Below are 18,591 nucleotides of genomic sequence, written 5' to 3' on the forward strand. Positions count from 1 at the left end.
AAAATATTACGTTTAATGAAAGAGATAAAAGAGATATGACAAAAGTCCACGATTTTTCTTAACAACCCTTGGTTGTGCACTTATGACGTAAGCAAAATGTGCTGAGGTACAGACTAATTGATGCAATTCCAAAATAAAACGTTACATGTACCAAAAACCGTCATACATGTAGCAAAAATTAACCTTTTTTTAGGTTTTTAGTATTAACCTTTAAAATTAGGGACACCTAAATTTAAATCTATGATTAAAAATATAATAAGGTCTTATTAAAATGCAATTTCAACAAATTAAAAACGACTTTCAAAATGTAAAAGTTTTTTGATTATATTTTTCTTGTCATCCAGATGAAATATTGTCTTGATCTTTTTGATTATGCTACTGACTTGTAATGTAATTGCATGTATATTTTTTTACGATACGACTTGAAAATATTACTGTACAATACTCCTTTTTTATGCATGAGGTAACAATCTTTCCGAGGAGAAGTTATCTAATATGATAAAAATAACATACGGTGTCTGATTGGTCAACAAAAATAAGACTTGATTCATCTACGAAAAGTCTTGTTTTCAGGAAGGACAGTAAGACGCTAGTAAAATGGGCAACCATTTTGGAAGAAACAATGAATTGGTAGGAAAAAAATGCTTGTTGCTTTTGAGTAGCTGAGCTGCTTATTACTTGTTTCGTTTTGCGTATCATAATCTCATATTTTGAAGTAGAATATGTGCTTCAATGCATACAGATACAAAACACTGTAAGTTTTAATGAAATGCATCCTCTAAAAAAAGGTTAGACAAACCTTTAAACTTGATTGATATATGTAATTTCAACTTTCGATTTGCAATTTATTTTGATTTTTTAAAGAATATTTTCAATGCTTTGTTGTAATTGGAGAACGAATGATATTGTAATCAGAGAACGGATGTTATTTAAACATTTAAACGCGTACCTGATTTTATTCCTATCTTTACACCTAACTCCATAACTTAGCAGCCATTTAAATATAATCGTTGTGATTTAAAGTATCCGACCCATGATTGGATATAATTTTCTAACCTTTAATGTCCATCCTGTATTTAATACTATGAAACTATACTGAAAGGAAAAAGAAACGCATAATAAACGTTTGAATAAAATTACAACTTTCATTCCTAATATGTTTTCCAGTATTGTTATCAAACAATTTTATTTGACTTTAAGCAACAAGTAACCGAAATCTTGTGTGACTTTGACAATTCCTGATTTATTGAAATTGATATGACACATTCCGCTCTTTTACATATTGCTACTAAAACATGAAGATTACATGTATGTCTAAATAATTATACTTACCGGTAGAATTCAGCCAATAAATATCTGTTATGCCTTCAGATTCATTAAATCTTAGTTAGATTACTCCATTCCCTAGATCATTTTTCAATCTGTACCATTGGTCCTTAAGCGTCTGTTACCATGTTGGATTTTCATGTGGTTGACCTGAGATACCAATAAAAGGTTGACATTATAAAACGAAAATCAACTCGAATTAAATGATGCGTGAATTATTGTGCAATGAAAACTACTGTCCACCCCCTCAAGCGTTAATCTTTTAAAAGAAAATTTGTGGTATTTTTTTCTGTTGAAAATTTGTGATTATTTACGTAAAATTAACATTTTATCATATTTCGTGTAAGAACAAAAACACAGGAAGCAGGGCATACAATAAGTTAAACAAGTCACTTTATGAATAAGGGAAAACTTCTCTGATGACATACATGTACATATAGATCAAACAATTCGAAATGGTCCTGCAATTACTATTAACTATTCTTCAGTAACAAAAAATGTTTGAATATGTGTTCTTAAATTATATAATTCATCAACACATATTAATTTATTGCTGAAGCAAATATGTTCTTCTTGATGCTTTGCAATTTGTAATATGATAAAATTTTGGCAATGTAACAAGGATCCATAAAGGGAAAGAATACTAGATCTTTGACGCTTTACAAGGGGTATATCTTACAAGGAAATGTGTGCGGTGCACTGGTTGGAGCGTCTGCTCTAGAGTCGCGAAGTAAGGAGTTGATCCATACGTTGCGTGTTCGAATCCCACTGTGGGACGTGGAGACCGGTCCTTCGGATGAGACCGTAAAAACCGAGGTCCCGTGTTGCAGGATACAATTTGCATCTCTCCACCGGCAAGTGGTGGTGTCTCCATATGAGTGAAAAATTCTCGAGAGGGACGTTATACAAAATACAATCAATCAATCTTACAAGGAAATGTACGTATTTTCGAAAGCAATTTTGAAAATTAATAAATTTCCTTTACAATCTGCATTTTTTTTTTCAAAGTTGCACGATTAAGGAATTTGAGGTTGCCGTCCTAATATTTCTTTTTTTTTCTATTTTACATACCATGAAAACGAAAAGAAAATTCTAAATGGCTGTAGAATAAAACATCAAACTTCTTCATAATCGTAAAAAAATATTCAATATTAAGAAAAAGCTGACTAGAGGATTCATTTCTGCTACATTTTTTAAAATTTTCAATTCATACTCATTACCGCTACAAAAAACGTTACATTACCGCTACATACAGAAGTATACATTACCGCTACATTGCCTCTTTCATTTACCATCAACTTTTATATTTAATATGCATGTATACAGATTGATTTAAAGTAAAACATATACAAGTATAAGTCCTGTTTCCCCTGCTCACTACGGGGAGGAGAAAGTAGGATCTTGAGCGGAATGTTTTCTTATTAAATTTTTTATTTGAAATTTATTCTATTTCATCAAACACTTTTAAAATTTAGAAAAAAAATAAATCAAGAACTGTGGATAGATAAAACTCACAGTCTTCGCATTTTTTTTTTTTATCGAAATTGTACTTCATTACATATTGAGTGAATTTTGTTGATTGGAACTAATATTCCGTACCATACCTGGAGTTGTTTTGGCTGGTTCAATATCAAGCGGTGACGAGTTAATTTCGGTTCCAAAAAATGTAGCGGTAATTATCAGTCGAAAATTTGAAAAAAAAAAAATGTAGCAGTAATGAGTTGAAAGAAGATGGGTGAATAAGGCGGACAGAATGCCTATAGTGCGACAGATAAGAAGTGAAAATTTTAATCTCAATTGAATCCAAATTTTACTTGATATTTCATCTAATATTAAAATATACTTTATGAAACATCTCTACAATTTACAAAAAAAAAAAAAACTCACAAAGACTGAAAGTATTTGCCTATGAAAATGCTTACAGACACTAAAAAGAACAAAAACGATCATTTTCTTATACTTAAACAATTTTTTTTTTCAACATGGGTGGGTCTTCTCTCCATTTTTTTTGAAAGATGATCCTAAAAGTGTGCAATAAAATACACATTTTTTGGTTTTCAAAAACATGAAGCGAAGACCCATTATACCTTATAGGTACAATTTTATGACACTACATTAGCATCTTTCCGAGAAATACCTCAAGTCCATTAAGTCGCAGGTCATATCACAAACATGATTTAAATGCCAAAAATCAACATAAACGATGTAGCATAGTGGTTAACGCGTTAGTCTCAAATCAGTATGCTATTGATACGTCGGATTTTTATTGCTAGGGTTCGAATCCCACGAATACCATCTAATAATTTTATGAAAGAAATTTCTTTTACGAGATTCTTTCTCGCTCAGAAAAGTTTTTTTTTCCATAATTCAAAAATTCCAATAATTAGATGTAAATTTAAATAATCAATTCACATATTTAATATGTTTTTTTTAATATCATTCTGCCCGCCTTGTTCGCCCATCTTCTTTTTGGCGATGTAGCGGTAACGTTTTCCTCCCTTTTTTGAGAACATTATTTTGTTCTTTTGTAACAAAAAAAATTGTCTAAGCAATTGTCAGCTTTGATAATTTGACAATTATTGATGTTATACTTTCATGTAAATTACTTGAATCTGATTCGTCGAGAAACATTTGATAAAAAACACTACTACCCGCTGAATAATGAAGCAACGCCCTCCTGCTTAGCAACAGTCAACATTGTTTGACAACGGGTGGTATTCTAAAAAATAGCGACTGCGCAGAACTTATGCACGCACAGTTCACTGTAATATGTATTTGTATAAAACATTCAGTATAATATAATAAATATTGCATGTTGTTGAGTGTAACATTGAAAATTTTCACCCCTCGAAAACCATTGTCAACCTCGGCTGCGCCTCGGTTGACAATGTTTTCTTGGGGTGAAAATTTTCAATGTTACACTCAACTACATGCAATATTTATATATTATCATTTTCTGATTACATTTTAGGAGATAAGAGACCATAAGATACAAGAATACTTGACCATTGACATGTGGCATATGAATTTCGCCGCTACGCATGCCTCAAAATTTAATTGGAATTAACTTCGCTTAGCGTTCACACGGAGTTAATGCGAAGTAATTTAATGCCCAGTAAATTAATTGGAATTGAACTAATGCGCATTAAATTCTCCGTGTGAACGCTAAGCGAAGCTAATTCGCAGTAAACATACGTTTAATTCGAATTAAACTTTCCGTGTAAACAGGACATTAGTGTCCCGTTTTTTTTTTTATATTTGACGAACATTCTCACAAAGTTTATGTTTTGTCATGTGTTATGCAAAAATGTTTCTGAGGAAATGCCAAGGTTGGCGTTTTGTGATGGAGAAGTCAAATTTTTTGTTTGCATTAAAACAGGAGAGGTAAAGTTGCCTATGTTATTCATTTTTACAATCATTTATTTTAACAAAAGAATTGTAAAATGTTAGTATTCAAATACGTAATTATTAGAGATGTTAAAACTTTTCCAGATTAACGATACAAACGCAGTGGATAAGGAGGAAACAGAATTATCCGACTTCAACCGAAATGAGACCGGGGAGAGAGCATTTGAAAATCAGGTAGTGTAATGCCTTCAAAGTTTGAAATAGGGCATTTTTGTTTAGAGTAAATCAAAACCTCCATTTCGATTCTTTGTTTATCAGGAAAGTAATATTGACTACAGAAACGGAATTAACAAAACTGATTTTACTATACAAAATATTTTACATTAAAACTCACTAGGCAATTATGACTTCTGGATATTATTAAGATTGAGAAAATATGATAAAATTAAATACATGACATTACTGAAAACCTATAGGCGAGTATAAAAAAATTAAAGGATGACTGCACTTAACACTGTGTTTGGGGTCTTCTTCAGTCGCTTCCGTTGCTTTTAAATCTTAACCTAATCTCACTTTTATACATTTAGTATAGAAGTCTGTCAATTTGACATCCAATTTAAATGTTTAAATTTATCTAAGATTATAATATACAGTAATGAATTTCAAGTGTATTGTCTCTAAGGTATTCGATCCATAAAAGCCTCAGATTTAATGAATATGAATGCATAACACATACAATGTTTATATTGGCTGAATAATCAGTATATATGTAAATATAATCTTCATGTTTAAGCCTCAGTATGTAAAAGCGGAATGTGTCATAATTTTTTACCTTGATCTATCCTTGAAAAGTAACACCCCCCCCCCTTTGCTTTTAATCAATAAAATACTTTTTGTAATCTATCTGGTGAAAAATAATTATTTTTAAAAATCATATTTCTATTATTAATAATTATACGAGGGGTATAAAAACAGTACTATGTAGTCTGAGCTTACAATTTTTTTAAGGAACATAAAACAGCAACAAAAAAAAATAATAAGTTGAGAATTTCAGCTTAATTCGTTCATTATTTCTCGAATTATTATAAAATATAAACGACATTATATCATCGCCCGGCACCATCGCCGTTTAGTTTTATGACGTCCGACAACATCATTGTTTTTCAATGTCTGCTTCACCTAATTTTAATGAGATTCCCTGGAGCTGAGTAAGGACTTCAATCCATCTTCTGTATATGACTTTAAAATGTCATGAACAGCGGCTTTCAATGCATAGAATATTGCAAATGGATTTATATAATGGAGAGATCCTTGCTTGATTGTGCCAGCATATTTTGCATTTTGGAGTTCAATATCTACAACACCTGATCAACGTCATTTTTTACGTATTTGATTTTTCACACCTTCACTACAAATCGACATTCAATGTGCATTCCTTTTTCTCTCTGCATCTATTTTGGCATTAAAAAAACAAGTAATCTGAATACATATTACATGTATTTCTCCGTAGCCAGTTAAAATTCTTATTTTTAAAAAATTTCTTGTTCCAATGGACCTCAATGCATTCTTAATTAATTATTTACTGCTCGAATAATTATATTTTTGAAAATGTCTCTTGGTAAAATGTTTTTTACTCTAAACTGCTTTGAATTAGTTTCAGAGTATTTAATACAGGATCGATATGTATGGTTAGAAAAGTATGTACGTCCTTTTATAACTGATACCTTTAAATTTAGGTTTCCCAAATAAAGAGAATGTGCATTTACCTGCCAATGATTTAACATTATGTATGTATGACAGGAGGAGCTACATGTAACATCGTAAGAATCGATCTTAGATTAGAATTAATGAATAAAAATGACATGTTTTTTAAAAAAATTACAAGAACATTATTTTCCATCTTCCTATTTATTTATTCTATATGGTACTAGTACATTGTTTACAAAGGTTTAAAACGCATAAACCCATTCGTGTAAGTAAAGGATATTTTAAATCGATCGCTGACTATTAAACGTTTCGAGCACTGTGTTCTAATTAGCATAAATCATGCTACATATGTCTAGTATTTTTTTGTTTTTGTTATTCATCTAGTCTTAATTTTTATATCCATTCTTACGATGTAAGCTCCTCCTTTCATACATACATAATGTTAAATCAATGGCAGGTAAGTGTAAAGAAAGTGTTTAGAAAACAGTAAGGGCATATAACCTGACCCTCCTTAATGTATTTAATTAATTATATTAAACATTTAAAAATTGGTGTTGACACACTTCTGTAGTTAATTTATAAAAGCGAAATCCGGTAAAGATTTAAAAACAACATAAGTGCATGAACGAAAAATTTCCAAAACACAGTGTTTAGTGCCGTTTTTTATGTCCCCGTAAACCACGCTCAACGCGTTATCGGCAACTCGGTTGTTATCGGACACTCGGTTGATCACAATTTTTTACAGGGTAGTAAATTATTTCAAATAAACTCTGTTAAAATAGAAACAGAAAATGTTCATTGATTCTTGTAAATAGAAAAAAATATGGATACAAAATAACGCCTCAATATGTATTAGAATAGCATTTGTTAGCCTTGGGAAGGCTTTAAAAGTCTAATCTGCTATATTTTGCAAGTTTTTCTCCAATTGGGATTGTTGTAAATAGCTTCTTTCTTCAAAATCCTTATATTTACCTAGCGTTAATGATTGTCCACAAGAAGACATCGTCAGAATCTTGCAAATATGTTATTAAAGGACAAAAATTGCCCAATTTTAACTTTCAGTATGTTATCGGAAATACGGTTGAATAATTCAGTTTGTTATCGGAAACTTCGGTTTTGGTTATCGGAAACAAAGGTTGAGATAGTTTAGGAAAAATGTAAAGGAACGACAGAAATCCACATGAAATCTAAATATATAAAGTGGCTCGCACACAATTCTAATTTTTGGTTATTATTTACATCTTTTAAGAATGTGTAACTTTAAAAAAATGCGTGTTTTTGGCATTTCTCACTGAAATCTGCATGATCTTGACCTGTTGTTTAATATGGTATCAGTTTTAAATTTCATTTCAAGCTACCGAGGTCGCCCTTGGTTAGAGTGTCTGCTCTAGAATCGCCGAGTAATTAAGGAGTTGATCCTTATACGTTGCTGGTGCGTATCCCAAAGTGGGACGCCGCAATAGGTGCTAGCACAAAAAAGATCCTTCACTGCTCAATGGCCCTAAGTGTCGAGTATAGGACAAGTTTTGTAGCTCTCCGCCGGCAAGTGGTGGTGTCTCCATATGACTTGAAAATTTTCAAGATGGTGTTAAACAACATACAGTCAATCAAGGTGATGAGCGCATAGCGAAAGAACAGTTGCCAGTCATTTTATCGACTTAGCACAGGCGACACCGAGATTCAAACTCACAACCTTTCCAACACGAATAAATTTATAAGTTTACTGGCCTAAGCAATTAAAGAGTTCAAACTCAATAAAATTAAGGGTGGTTCAATGTATTTCCAAATAGGGCGTTAGACCAAACTATATGACATAGAATTAAAACTTTTGAGGAGAAAAGAGATTGACATAAAAAAAAAATACGAAATCGTAAACACGGATCTCTAAAGACATCGGAGGTTGTTTAACATACCAAGAAGGAATAAGAACCCCCTTATAAACGGTTACATCCAGCAGTGTGCTCTTCGTCATTATTGGCCAGATGCAATGTTTAAATAGAGCTCATCTCAGATAGATCGAGGGGGGGGGTCACATGGATATTGCATTGCGATTGGATGTTTTACTGAAGCAAAAATTCTCTGTCCCCACCCCCTCCTCCCGTCGAAGTGTAATTAAAACGCCAATCACTGACTGTAAAAAAAGTTAAACATATGAGGAACTGAAAATGAATCAAACGGTGACGTGATTCCGGGGATCATGGGGGAACTTGATTTTTTTAAAAAAAAGATAATAATGTAATACTCAGTATATCATAATACAAAAGTAATTGTTATGATAGATTAAAGATTTAAAACAAACTTATGAACCTTACAGACAGCCCTTGAAAATAAATTTCAAAATTACTTCTAACACATTACGTTTGCTTTTTTTCAAGAATTGACAGATTATAATGGACTTTTTCCAAACTATTTATCATGTGTTTATGAAGCTAAAGGAAACTTTTTAACCTGCGTTTCCAATAACATACACCCTTCAAAAACCGAATTTTCCGGCTACGTATTCAAGTAACGAGACATTTTAAATGACTGTTTTCTAAGCCTTGATTTGGATGTTTAATCTCAGTTTGCTGATTTAAAGGTATCTGATTGTCCGTAGAGTAAATATACCAGTTTGATAGAAAAAATTAAATTTGAATTCTACAAAAGTTAAATTGTGATGACATAATCCGAATTTTTTTAAATAGAATATTATCTGAGAGAGCTGTAGATCTTTTGATTCGGTTTGTGCTTTCTGCTGCTGAAAGTATAATTAATTATCTGTCATAGATTACAAACTTCTTTTGCTGAAATTCAAATTGTTATTTTTTTTAAGAACTGAAAGCCTTGACCGCAGAATATCATGGAATTTCGTCTTTTTTAAAATCTATTGTTGAAACAGAAGGAACATTTTTAACCTACGTTTCCGATAACCTACACCCGTGAAAAACCGAATTATCCGGCAACTTCAACCGTGTTTCCGATAACATGTTTGTACCCAACGAAACATTTTAAATGCCCGTAAAATAAACCATAATTTGAATTTTGATATATGTCTGCTTTTCTAAAGGTTTATGATTGTCTATATAGTTAATAAATCACTTAAGAAATAAATAACAAGTTTATAAACTTCAATGGGAATTGAAGTGGGTCGGTCACGTGATCAAATCCTGTGAATGCAGAATGCCTTCTCAGAAGATTTGATCATGTACCGACCCACTTCAATTCCTATTGAAGTTTATAAACTTGTTATTTATTACTTATATATACATTTGAGACAGACAATTGAATATTTTCGAATTTAATTATTGCACTAACCGTCCGTCGTACATTTTGAAAAATTACGCAAGGTGTAAATCGGCTTGCATGGCGGTTACGCTTCGAATTCATTAGGCTAAGGAATCTATTTCGAAGGGAATATTTTGTGAAAGGCTACTTGTGATCAGTAATGGTGAATAGATTGTTGTCTGGGAATATTATTATTCGTGAAAATTGATAATCGATGCTGAAAAGACATAAGAAACACGTCCGAAGTTTGATGATGAAAAGTTGGAGGAATTTCGGTCGCCGGAAAGGGATGGATGAATCCGATGGATTGAGACACTTGTCCGAGCCAGTTAATTTGTAATTTGATCAAAAGATTCTACGATTTCAGTAATTAAAGGCATACTTATCGCAAAACACTAATAAACAAGGAGACACTGGCGACAGCTTTACATTGAATTACGAAAACGCCGAGGTGTTTGGCAGCTGTTCATGACATGATTGCAATGATATTTTCCAACAGATTGACACTTTTATCGTGAGTAGAATTTAAAGATAAAATAATAGTTTATTAAGAAAATTTAACGAAACGTCTACCCAAAAAATTAGGATGAACGTTAGACACTGTGCAGCTGACAAAAGTGAAAAAAAATGTAAACAAACGCTAGGCCTAGTTTTCTCTATGTTCACAGGTTGAATCGATAGCCAACAAACTGTATGAAATACTAGTTTACATTGTAAATAAATTAATTATCATTTTACTTGCTTATTTTTTTTTCATTTTTATACATGAAAAGCAAGTAGAGCAGGTCATTTTATAATTTTTGTACCGGTAGATATTATTGCGCCGTGTGATTAGGTCACGTATTGACCTCTGACCTCTGACAAACTTCATACAGAATTGAAGATATTTTTTCTCTGTATGTTTATATAATGGAGAGATACCACAAATGTATATATTTTATTTTATAAAACAAATTGATTCTGACCTCTACAAAGACTAAAATATGTTGACATATTCAGAAAATTTTATCAAATTTCATTTTAAAGAGCTGTAGATCTCTTAAAAGAGTGTGATTTGGATCGTGCTTTTTACCGCTGAAAGTATTATCATTTATCTGCCAAAGATCACAAAATTTGTTTGCAGAAGTACACAATTATCATTGAATGAAGAAATTTAAAATCACCTACGTTTCCTTTGCATTGTTTTTTCCTGCACCGAGTATCCGATAACAACTGAGTTGCCGATAACGCGTTGAGCAGTGTGTAAACGAAGTTTCGGGGGTATATAGTTTTTTCGTCGTGTCCGTCTGTCTGTCTAGCTGTCTGTCTGTCTGTCTCACTATCTCTCTGTTTGTCTGTTTCTCCGCAAATCTTTCCCCTTGCCCATAACTTTTGATTTAGTGGAGCTATGACTTTCATTTTTCATATGTGTATTCCTTGTGACCAGATCTTTCTTTGGGTACCGGCAAATTTGACCTTTTGACCTTGACCTTGGAGTTTTACCTACCTACATTTACATGAAAATTTTAAACTTTTACCTTGGCCATATCTTTTGAACAGTAGACAGCAGGACATTAATGCTTCACATATTTATTATTTGTTGAATGACCTTTCATTGGATAGCAACAACAATGACCCACGAACCTTGACTTTGTATATTTCCGTACCTGTGAAAAAACTTTAACCTTGGCCATAACTTGAACGGTAAGGGATAGGGCTTTTATACTTCATATATGTAATCCTTGTGAGAATACTCTTTATTGGATATCAAGCACTTTGACCCCTTGACCTTTGAGTTTGACCTATTAAAAAAACCAAACCTTGACCAAAATTTTTAAGGGATAGGGCTAGTGCTTTCATACTTTACATTTTTAATCCATCTGACAAGACCTTTCATTTGATAACAAGAACTTTGACCCTTTGACCTTGATCATGGAGTTTGACCCACTTTTAAAAAAATTAACCTTTGCCATAACTTCTGAACGGTTAGGGCTAGGGCTTACATACTCTAAATAAAAATTCTATGTGTCTAGACCTTTCACTGGATACCAATTACCTTGACCTTTTGACCTTGACCTTTGAAATTTTTGTACTTATTGAAAAAAACTACTGTCAAATATCACAATTGTTTCCCAGTGAGATTACCCTACTTTTGGTACCAATTAATTAGATTTGCATTTAAAAAGTTCAATCTTATACGGGGGCATCAGTGTTTCACAAACACATCTTATTTTTCGTTTTTTTCCCTCTGTGTAAGCTTTGGATCAAAATTAGTGCTGATTTTTTTTAAACAACTACAAACTATCACAATTTAGCTGTGTTTTGGCTTCAAAATCAAAAAGGGACCAGATGCGGCTGTTGCCATACCTTTTCCTTCAAGATCTTTGTTGATATGCAATAAATTTAGTCACAAGAATATTCAGGAAAAGTAGGATATAATTTGGAAACCGTTCATATTAAGTGAAGAAACATATTTGGAATAAAAAATTAAGATACCAAGGGAGATCTGGGTTTGTTTTTATGAAAAAATATAAACTTTAAAACACACGTATGCCGTGAAGGTTAATCAGTCTGTGGAGTGCTCGCCCCTTGTTCGGAAAGTCGAGTGTTCAAATCACAGCCGCGAATGACATAAATCGATAAAGAAGCTAGCAACTGTACATGTTCCTTTGTCAAATGTTCGGCATTTTAGAGGAAAAGTTGCGGGTTCTTCGAAACATAAAGAGCCATTGCTGCTCAATGGCCTTTTTTTGATTGTTTGTTGTTTGGCATCCCACTCGAGAATATGGAGACGTCACCACTTGCCGGTGGAGGTCTGAAAATTTTAACCTAAACCCAGCACTCAGGGCTATGGACCAGTGAGGAATACTTTTCGTGCCAATATCTACTGCAACACGGGATCTCGGTTTATACTGTCTCATCTGAAAGACCGTGTCTCAACGTCGCGAAATGGGGTTCGAACTCGAGAACTTAAGATTTATAATAATAATAATGTCCTTTATGTATGAACCTTCACGGTAACTCAGTCGGTATATATTAAAAGAACGCTCACTCCGTGATTGGGAGGTCGTGAGTTCGTATCTCGGCCGACCATGACCTAAGTCGATAAAAACTGGGAAGCAACTGTTCCTTCACCATGCGCTCGGCAGTTTGAAGTGAAAGTTGCGGGTCCTTCGGATGAGAACTTAAAAACCGAGGCTCCGTGTAAGCGGCAGGCATTGACATGATAAAGATACCTCACTGCTCAATGGACCTAAGTGCCGAAAAAAGGTCAAAATTCGAAGCCCTTTACCGGCATACGGTGACGTCTCCATATGAGTGAAAAATTCTCGAGAGGAAGGTTAAACAATATACTATCAATCAATCCTTTATAAATGCAGGATAGCACTATTAGTTTACAACTAGTTTAGATTGTGATCCTGAAAACATTTATACAGACAAAAATTATATACAGAAACAAATTGCTTCTAACAACACTCAGCAAACATAATGTAATGGATAAACACTTTAGTTTGTAGACTGGAAATAATTTCTTATATATTATTATTTTAAAATTCCGGCAATTCATTCCATATTTGGGAACGTAAATTGTAAAAAATCTGTAAAATATTCTGTTTTTGTCCTTGAAAAATACAATGCATTGCTTTCACTTAATCTTGTAGATCTACTATTTATTTCAAACAAGGATGACAGTTCTGTAAATAAAAAAGTCATAAAATGACATCGATCCATCTCAGTTGTAGAAACATTTTCGATGTAGGTGTATAAAAAGTTTTATTAAAAATCAATCTAGCGGCTCGCATGTGGAGTTTACATAGTTTTCTAAGACCTACTTTGCTTTTCATTTTGCCCAAAACAGCACAGCAGTAATTAAAATGGAGAAAAACAATTCTGCATTTAAAAAAAAAAAACAATAACTCATAGGACACGAATGATCTTATTCTAGACATATAACACCGGTATTTTGGAAGCAAGTTTTTTCGTTAAAATTTCAACATGTTTAAACAATGTAAGACACCTGTCAATGTAATCACCAAGTAGTTTCGCACAAGATACTGTAGACGTACGTTGGATAAATTCAAGCTATGAACACGGTCACAAAATTACCGCGGAAATTTGTCATAGCGTTTCTAAAGTACACTTAGGAATGAAATGCATTGAATTACATCTGTACTGAGGGTATAAAAGTTCTCCATGATTAAATACGAACGTAAATAATTATGTATATCTTCTATGTATCGCTATCCTAAATAGGTGCAAACAAAGTCAAGCATGCATCAAACAGGTATTTCAAGATTTCAAAGAATAACTTTATTCTCAAAAATTTATATATAAGTTGACTAAATGTTGCATTCAATTTAAACTCTGCTTTCTCACAATATTACATAACGGCATGTGTCACGCGGCTATTGTTCTCATGTAGATCCAATTATATTGACGCTAATACGTGTTTTGACTTGTAATTGATTGAATTGATCAACACCTGATTGGAATGGATGTGATGCCCAAAATTGGCTTCTAATGAAGTTTGGAATATTTTGATATTGAGTTTGTAAATTACGATACTCGTATTTAAATGAATCACTTCACCAAAATCGGTAACAACTCAAAATCGCATTATTTTACGAGTGAAGTACATGATCATGGTAAAATATATTTGTTTTAAATGTCGCTTTTTTAATCGTAGTCTGGACCTGATTTAAAAAAAGAAGAAGGCTAGAAATATCTTCTAACGGCAAATAATCATTATTTGGTCCAGCATAGCGTTTCAACCTATTTTCGAGTATACTGAAACCGACAAAATATGCTGGCCTTCATGAAAATGGGTTAAAGAGGTCAAAATGGCGATTGAATTCGCGGACAAACAATTTTTTTCTAATTTTCTCTTAATGTCGTTCAAAATTGAGAAGTAATGTGTGAATATCTCACTGAGTGTAATACAACTATAAAAATGATTATAGAATGCTATCATTATCCGTTTAATTCAGAAAATTTAGTCGTTTCTACACTTAATTCGAATTTTCTCTGATTTATTTGTCTATTGTTCCTATATTTTGCTTAATTCGGGATTTTACATTTGCAACTTTCTATACTCCGTTGATTTGTATTTTTTTCTCTGCATCTCACTATTCTGCAATTGGAGATTCAAAATAGCGGATATTCATTTTTTTTATTATTATTATTTCTTAATGTCGTTTAAATAGGAGAAAGGATTTGTGGATATTCTACTGAGTTTAGTACAACTATGAAAATGACAATAGAACACTAATATTATCACTTTAATTTGGAAAATTTGTTTCCTTTAATTGTTTTATAACGCCTTACTCCGCGACTCTAGAGTAGAGGCTTTACCACTATGCCACGCGGAAGACCAATATTAGAAGTAAACAAATATACTAGAGTATTTCTGAGGTTTTGACAACATATTATTTTTCCAGCGGTTCTGCAGCATAGAGACAGATGGTCCATACGGAGAACTCCGTCGAAATCTACTGCATATCACTCGAAGGGAGGTCGAAATGTATATGCGTTCTTCAGATATGTCAGAATTATACAACAAGACTGAAGCCTTGAAAAGGGTAAAGTTAAAGGGGGATTTAAAAGCAAAATTAACTGTCTTATTGTAATATAAAATATTATCTTAATGTTGTAAACAATAAGACATATATTAAACTGATGATAAGTATTTTTAGGTCACCTGAATAAACTCAGTTGACATATTGCTATCTGTTTTTGTCCGTCGTGGTTCGTCGTGGGTCGTTCGTCGTTCGTCTTATGTTAACATTTGAACATTTACAGCTTCTATTCTGCAACCGCTCAACCAATTTCAACTACTGTAGACGTACTTTTTTCCACGGGGTTATCATTCCGCGGAATCTCAATTTCTGTTTATTCCGCTGCTAGAAAATTACGGGGATTTTCTAGACTGTCAATATATCCCTTACATTTATATTAAGTACGCTTGGATAAATTTCCGCGAAAAAAATATGTGATCGCGTACATAGCGTAAATTAATACCACGCGGAAAAAGTACTTCTACAGTAATTTTAACATAAAGCATTTGTGAGTAAAGGTAAATAACAATTGTGAATTTCATGGTCCCTGCCCTCCTGGGACCTGAGGGGAGGGGCCAAAACCACTAAAATCAATATTATCTTTAAAAATGTTCTTCTTTACTTCTGGATATCAAGCAGTCAAACTGTTGGCATGATTGTAATTAATATTGAGTCCTCTACCAAAATTGTGAAATTCATGGCCCCAGGGTCAGGGGTTCTGGTGCTAGGGTGGGGCTCTATTGATTATATAGTGAAAATGCATTATTTCTTTGAAAATCTTCTTCACTACTCCTCGGTATAAAATGAACTTACCAAGTACATAGTTATGATAAGCAATGGTCCCATGTAAATAAATTATACAGTGAAAATGTATTATTCTTTGAAAAATTCTTTTCTGCTCCTGGCCATTAAATAAACCAACCAAGTACATATTTATATTGAAAAAGGCAGCTTCTTTTAGAATTGTGAATTTCATAGCCCCAGGATCAAGGGTTCTAGTGCTAGGTCGGGGCTCTTTTGATTATATAGTGAAAATGCAAAAATGTTTTTAAATCTTCTTCTCTGCTCCAGGGTTTTAAACAAACTAACCAAGTAAACAGTTATGATGAGCAAGAATGTCTCTTCCAAAATTGTGAATTTCATAGCCCTTGGATCGGGAGTTAGGGTGGGGCTCTATTGATTATATAGTGAAAATACGTTAGTTCTTTGAAAATCTTCTTCTCTGCTCCTAAGGATTATACAAACTAACTGAGTGCAGACTTATAATGAAAGAGAATGCCTCTTCCATTTTCTTTTAATTCTATGGTCCATGGGTCAGGGACTCTGGTGTTAGGATGGGGCTCTATTGATTAAATACTAATTATTGAAAATGCATAAATTCTTTTAGAAATCTTCTCCTCTTCTCCTAGGTATTTAACAAATGAATTATGTAAATAGTTATGATGAAGAAGGATGCTTCTTGCAAAATTGTGAATTTCAGGACCCTTGGGCCAGGGGTTCTTGTGTAAGGGCGAGGCTCTTATGATTATATCGTGAAATTGCATGAATTCTCTGAAATTCTTTTCTTTTGCTCCTGTGTATTATGCCAATCTTATGATAAAGAAAGGTGCCCATTCCAAAATGGTTAATTTCAGGGCCTTTTGGTCAAGGGTACTGGGAGGCGGGGTACATATTTTAAAAATAAATTAATGCTTTGAAATCTGCTCTTTGGTATTAATTAAACATTTATGACGAAATAAATTTATGATAAAATTTCCAAAAATCTGAAATGTGTTGCCCCGAGTCAGTGGTTCCTGTGGAATAGGTGCACAACCAGTGGTTATAAAGAAGTAATGCATTTTCTCTATGTTACTCTGATCTATCTCTGGTTATTAAGTAACAAAAGTTAAAGCATGCTAAGGGTAAAGTTATAAAAAGCAACGATGTCTTTTTTAAATTTGTGAATTTCATGGCCACTGGTTTTAATTTCAATTGTTGGAATGTTGTTACATGATACTACTGACAAATAAGCCACGTGAGCCTCATGTTTTTTTTATTATAAGTGACTTATTTCTGAATCACTTAATCCATTCTGACAATTTTCTCTGGCTAGCAGCAGGCCAAACTGTACTGCAGGTCAGTCTTCGTACTACTACCGCACAGGTGTTCTTGGAATAAAAACTGCAGAGCTTTAAAAATTCATATTTCACAGTAACCTGTGTGTTTTTGACACATGTGATATCTTGGAGTAAAGGTTCCGGCAATATAGAGAAACCTTGTTTGTACAATAGAAATAAAGAAAAGGTAAATTGATTGACCAACGTACAGAGATGGATGCCTATGGGGAAATTGTTATCAAAACTACATTATATTACACTTCAGACTAGGACTTGATAAATTTAATTTATTAGTATATTAAAGACAATCTCAGATAGAAATTTATATCGATGAGAACTTCAAAAAGAAAGAAAAAAGATGCATTTTTTTAGCAAGAATATTCTTTGAAATCAAGCTATTATCTTGCATAATTAATATTTTGTCGTCGTCTTTCTGTAAGATATTTAAGGAACTAATTCAGGTCAGATTGTTTTTACCCCCTGAAAATGTATTTCGACTTTAAAAAACTAAAGAGCAACAATTTTTGTGTACCCGAGGGCTATTGAATGATGCAGGGATTCTTTTACAAATATTTCCTGAATTTCAATTCGTTTAAGTCATCATGATAAATTAAACTTAAATAAACTGTATTTTGATCTTCAATTATGACTCATAAAAGACATTCATATCAGAGTATATAATTTTCTTTTAAGGGTCAACCACTGAAGACGAAGTTAAGAAAAGGATTCACCGGAAAATTGAAAAATATCTTCAATAAGTTCAAAAATTTCTTCTGTCGATTTAAAAATTGATCATTACAATCAAAGTTTTCATTACTGCTGGGCTGTGCTGCTATTTGTGTTTCATAAATGTTAAGATATTTATTTGCTTAATCACTTTTAGCAAGTTTCACATAGAACTTAAGTTGTGTATGTACTTTCTAACGATGTTGTTAAACACTGCTATATATCTGCTAAACACTGTAAAAATATTTTATTTGTACTGTAATTACATGTATACAATCTAAAATCAACAAGGTAGTTCATAACTGGCAAAAAGCTTTATCAATAAATATAATTATTGTTAAAATAATCTGTTTCTTAATAGAGTGTTTTTCATTGAGTTGATTTAAGCAAAAGTTGTTCCCCATGTCCGCCATATTTTAGGCAAACATTCCCAGATCCCTTCATTATTCAACCAAGTTCAATTTGCTATAGCAATTACAGAGGTAAAGATAACACTATTTTTCTTTCTTATAAAATATGTTTGTTAGAGCCTTTAATTTTTAACTTTTAAATATACTGAAAGGATTAAGAAACGCAAATTAAATTTTAGA

At 32.7% G+C, this 18,591-nt stretch overlaps 1 protein-coding gene across 1 annotated transcript; it reads left to right on the plus strand.

Moving 5' to 3' along the window:
• Positions 1-533: 533 nt before the first annotated feature.
• LOC134262087 (uncharacterized) lies at positions 534-18,303 on the plus strand. Its single transcript, XM_062744476.1, has 4 exons — positions 534-630; positions 4,819-4,908; positions 15,063-15,203; positions 17,969-18,303. The coding sequence occupies exons 1-4, from the start codon at positions 598-600 to the stop codon at positions 18,065-18,067; spliced, it is 363 nt and encodes a 120-aa protein (XP_062600460.1). The 5' UTR covers positions 534-597; the 3' UTR covers positions 18,068-18,303.
• The last annotated feature ends 288 nt before the right edge of the window (positions 18,304-18,591 follow it).

Source organism: Saccostrea cucullata, unplaced genomic scaffold, assembly GCF_032062105.1.
Source record: "Saccostrea cucullata isolate Sc308-1 unplaced genomic scaffold, CSIRO_AGI_Scuc_v1 ctg3364, whole genome shotgun sequence".
Lineage (NCBI taxonomy): Eukaryota > Metazoa > Mollusca > Bivalvia > Ostreida > Ostreidae > Saccostrea > Saccostrea cuccullata.

Excerpts from the sequence above, each read along its gene's own strand:
- LOC134262087 (XM_062744476.1), top strand. The coding sequence starts at position 598 with ATGGGCAACCATTTTGGAAGAAACAATGAATTG. Across the intron at positions 631-4,818 it reads TTGGAAGAAACAATGAATTG|ATTAACGATACAAACGCAGT; the intron begins GTAGGAAAAAAA and ends AAACTTTTCCAG. Across the intron at positions 15,204-17,968 it reads AGACTGAAGCCTTGAAAAGG|GGTCAACCACTGAAGACGAA; the intron begins GTAAAGTTAAAG and ends TTTTCTTTTAAG.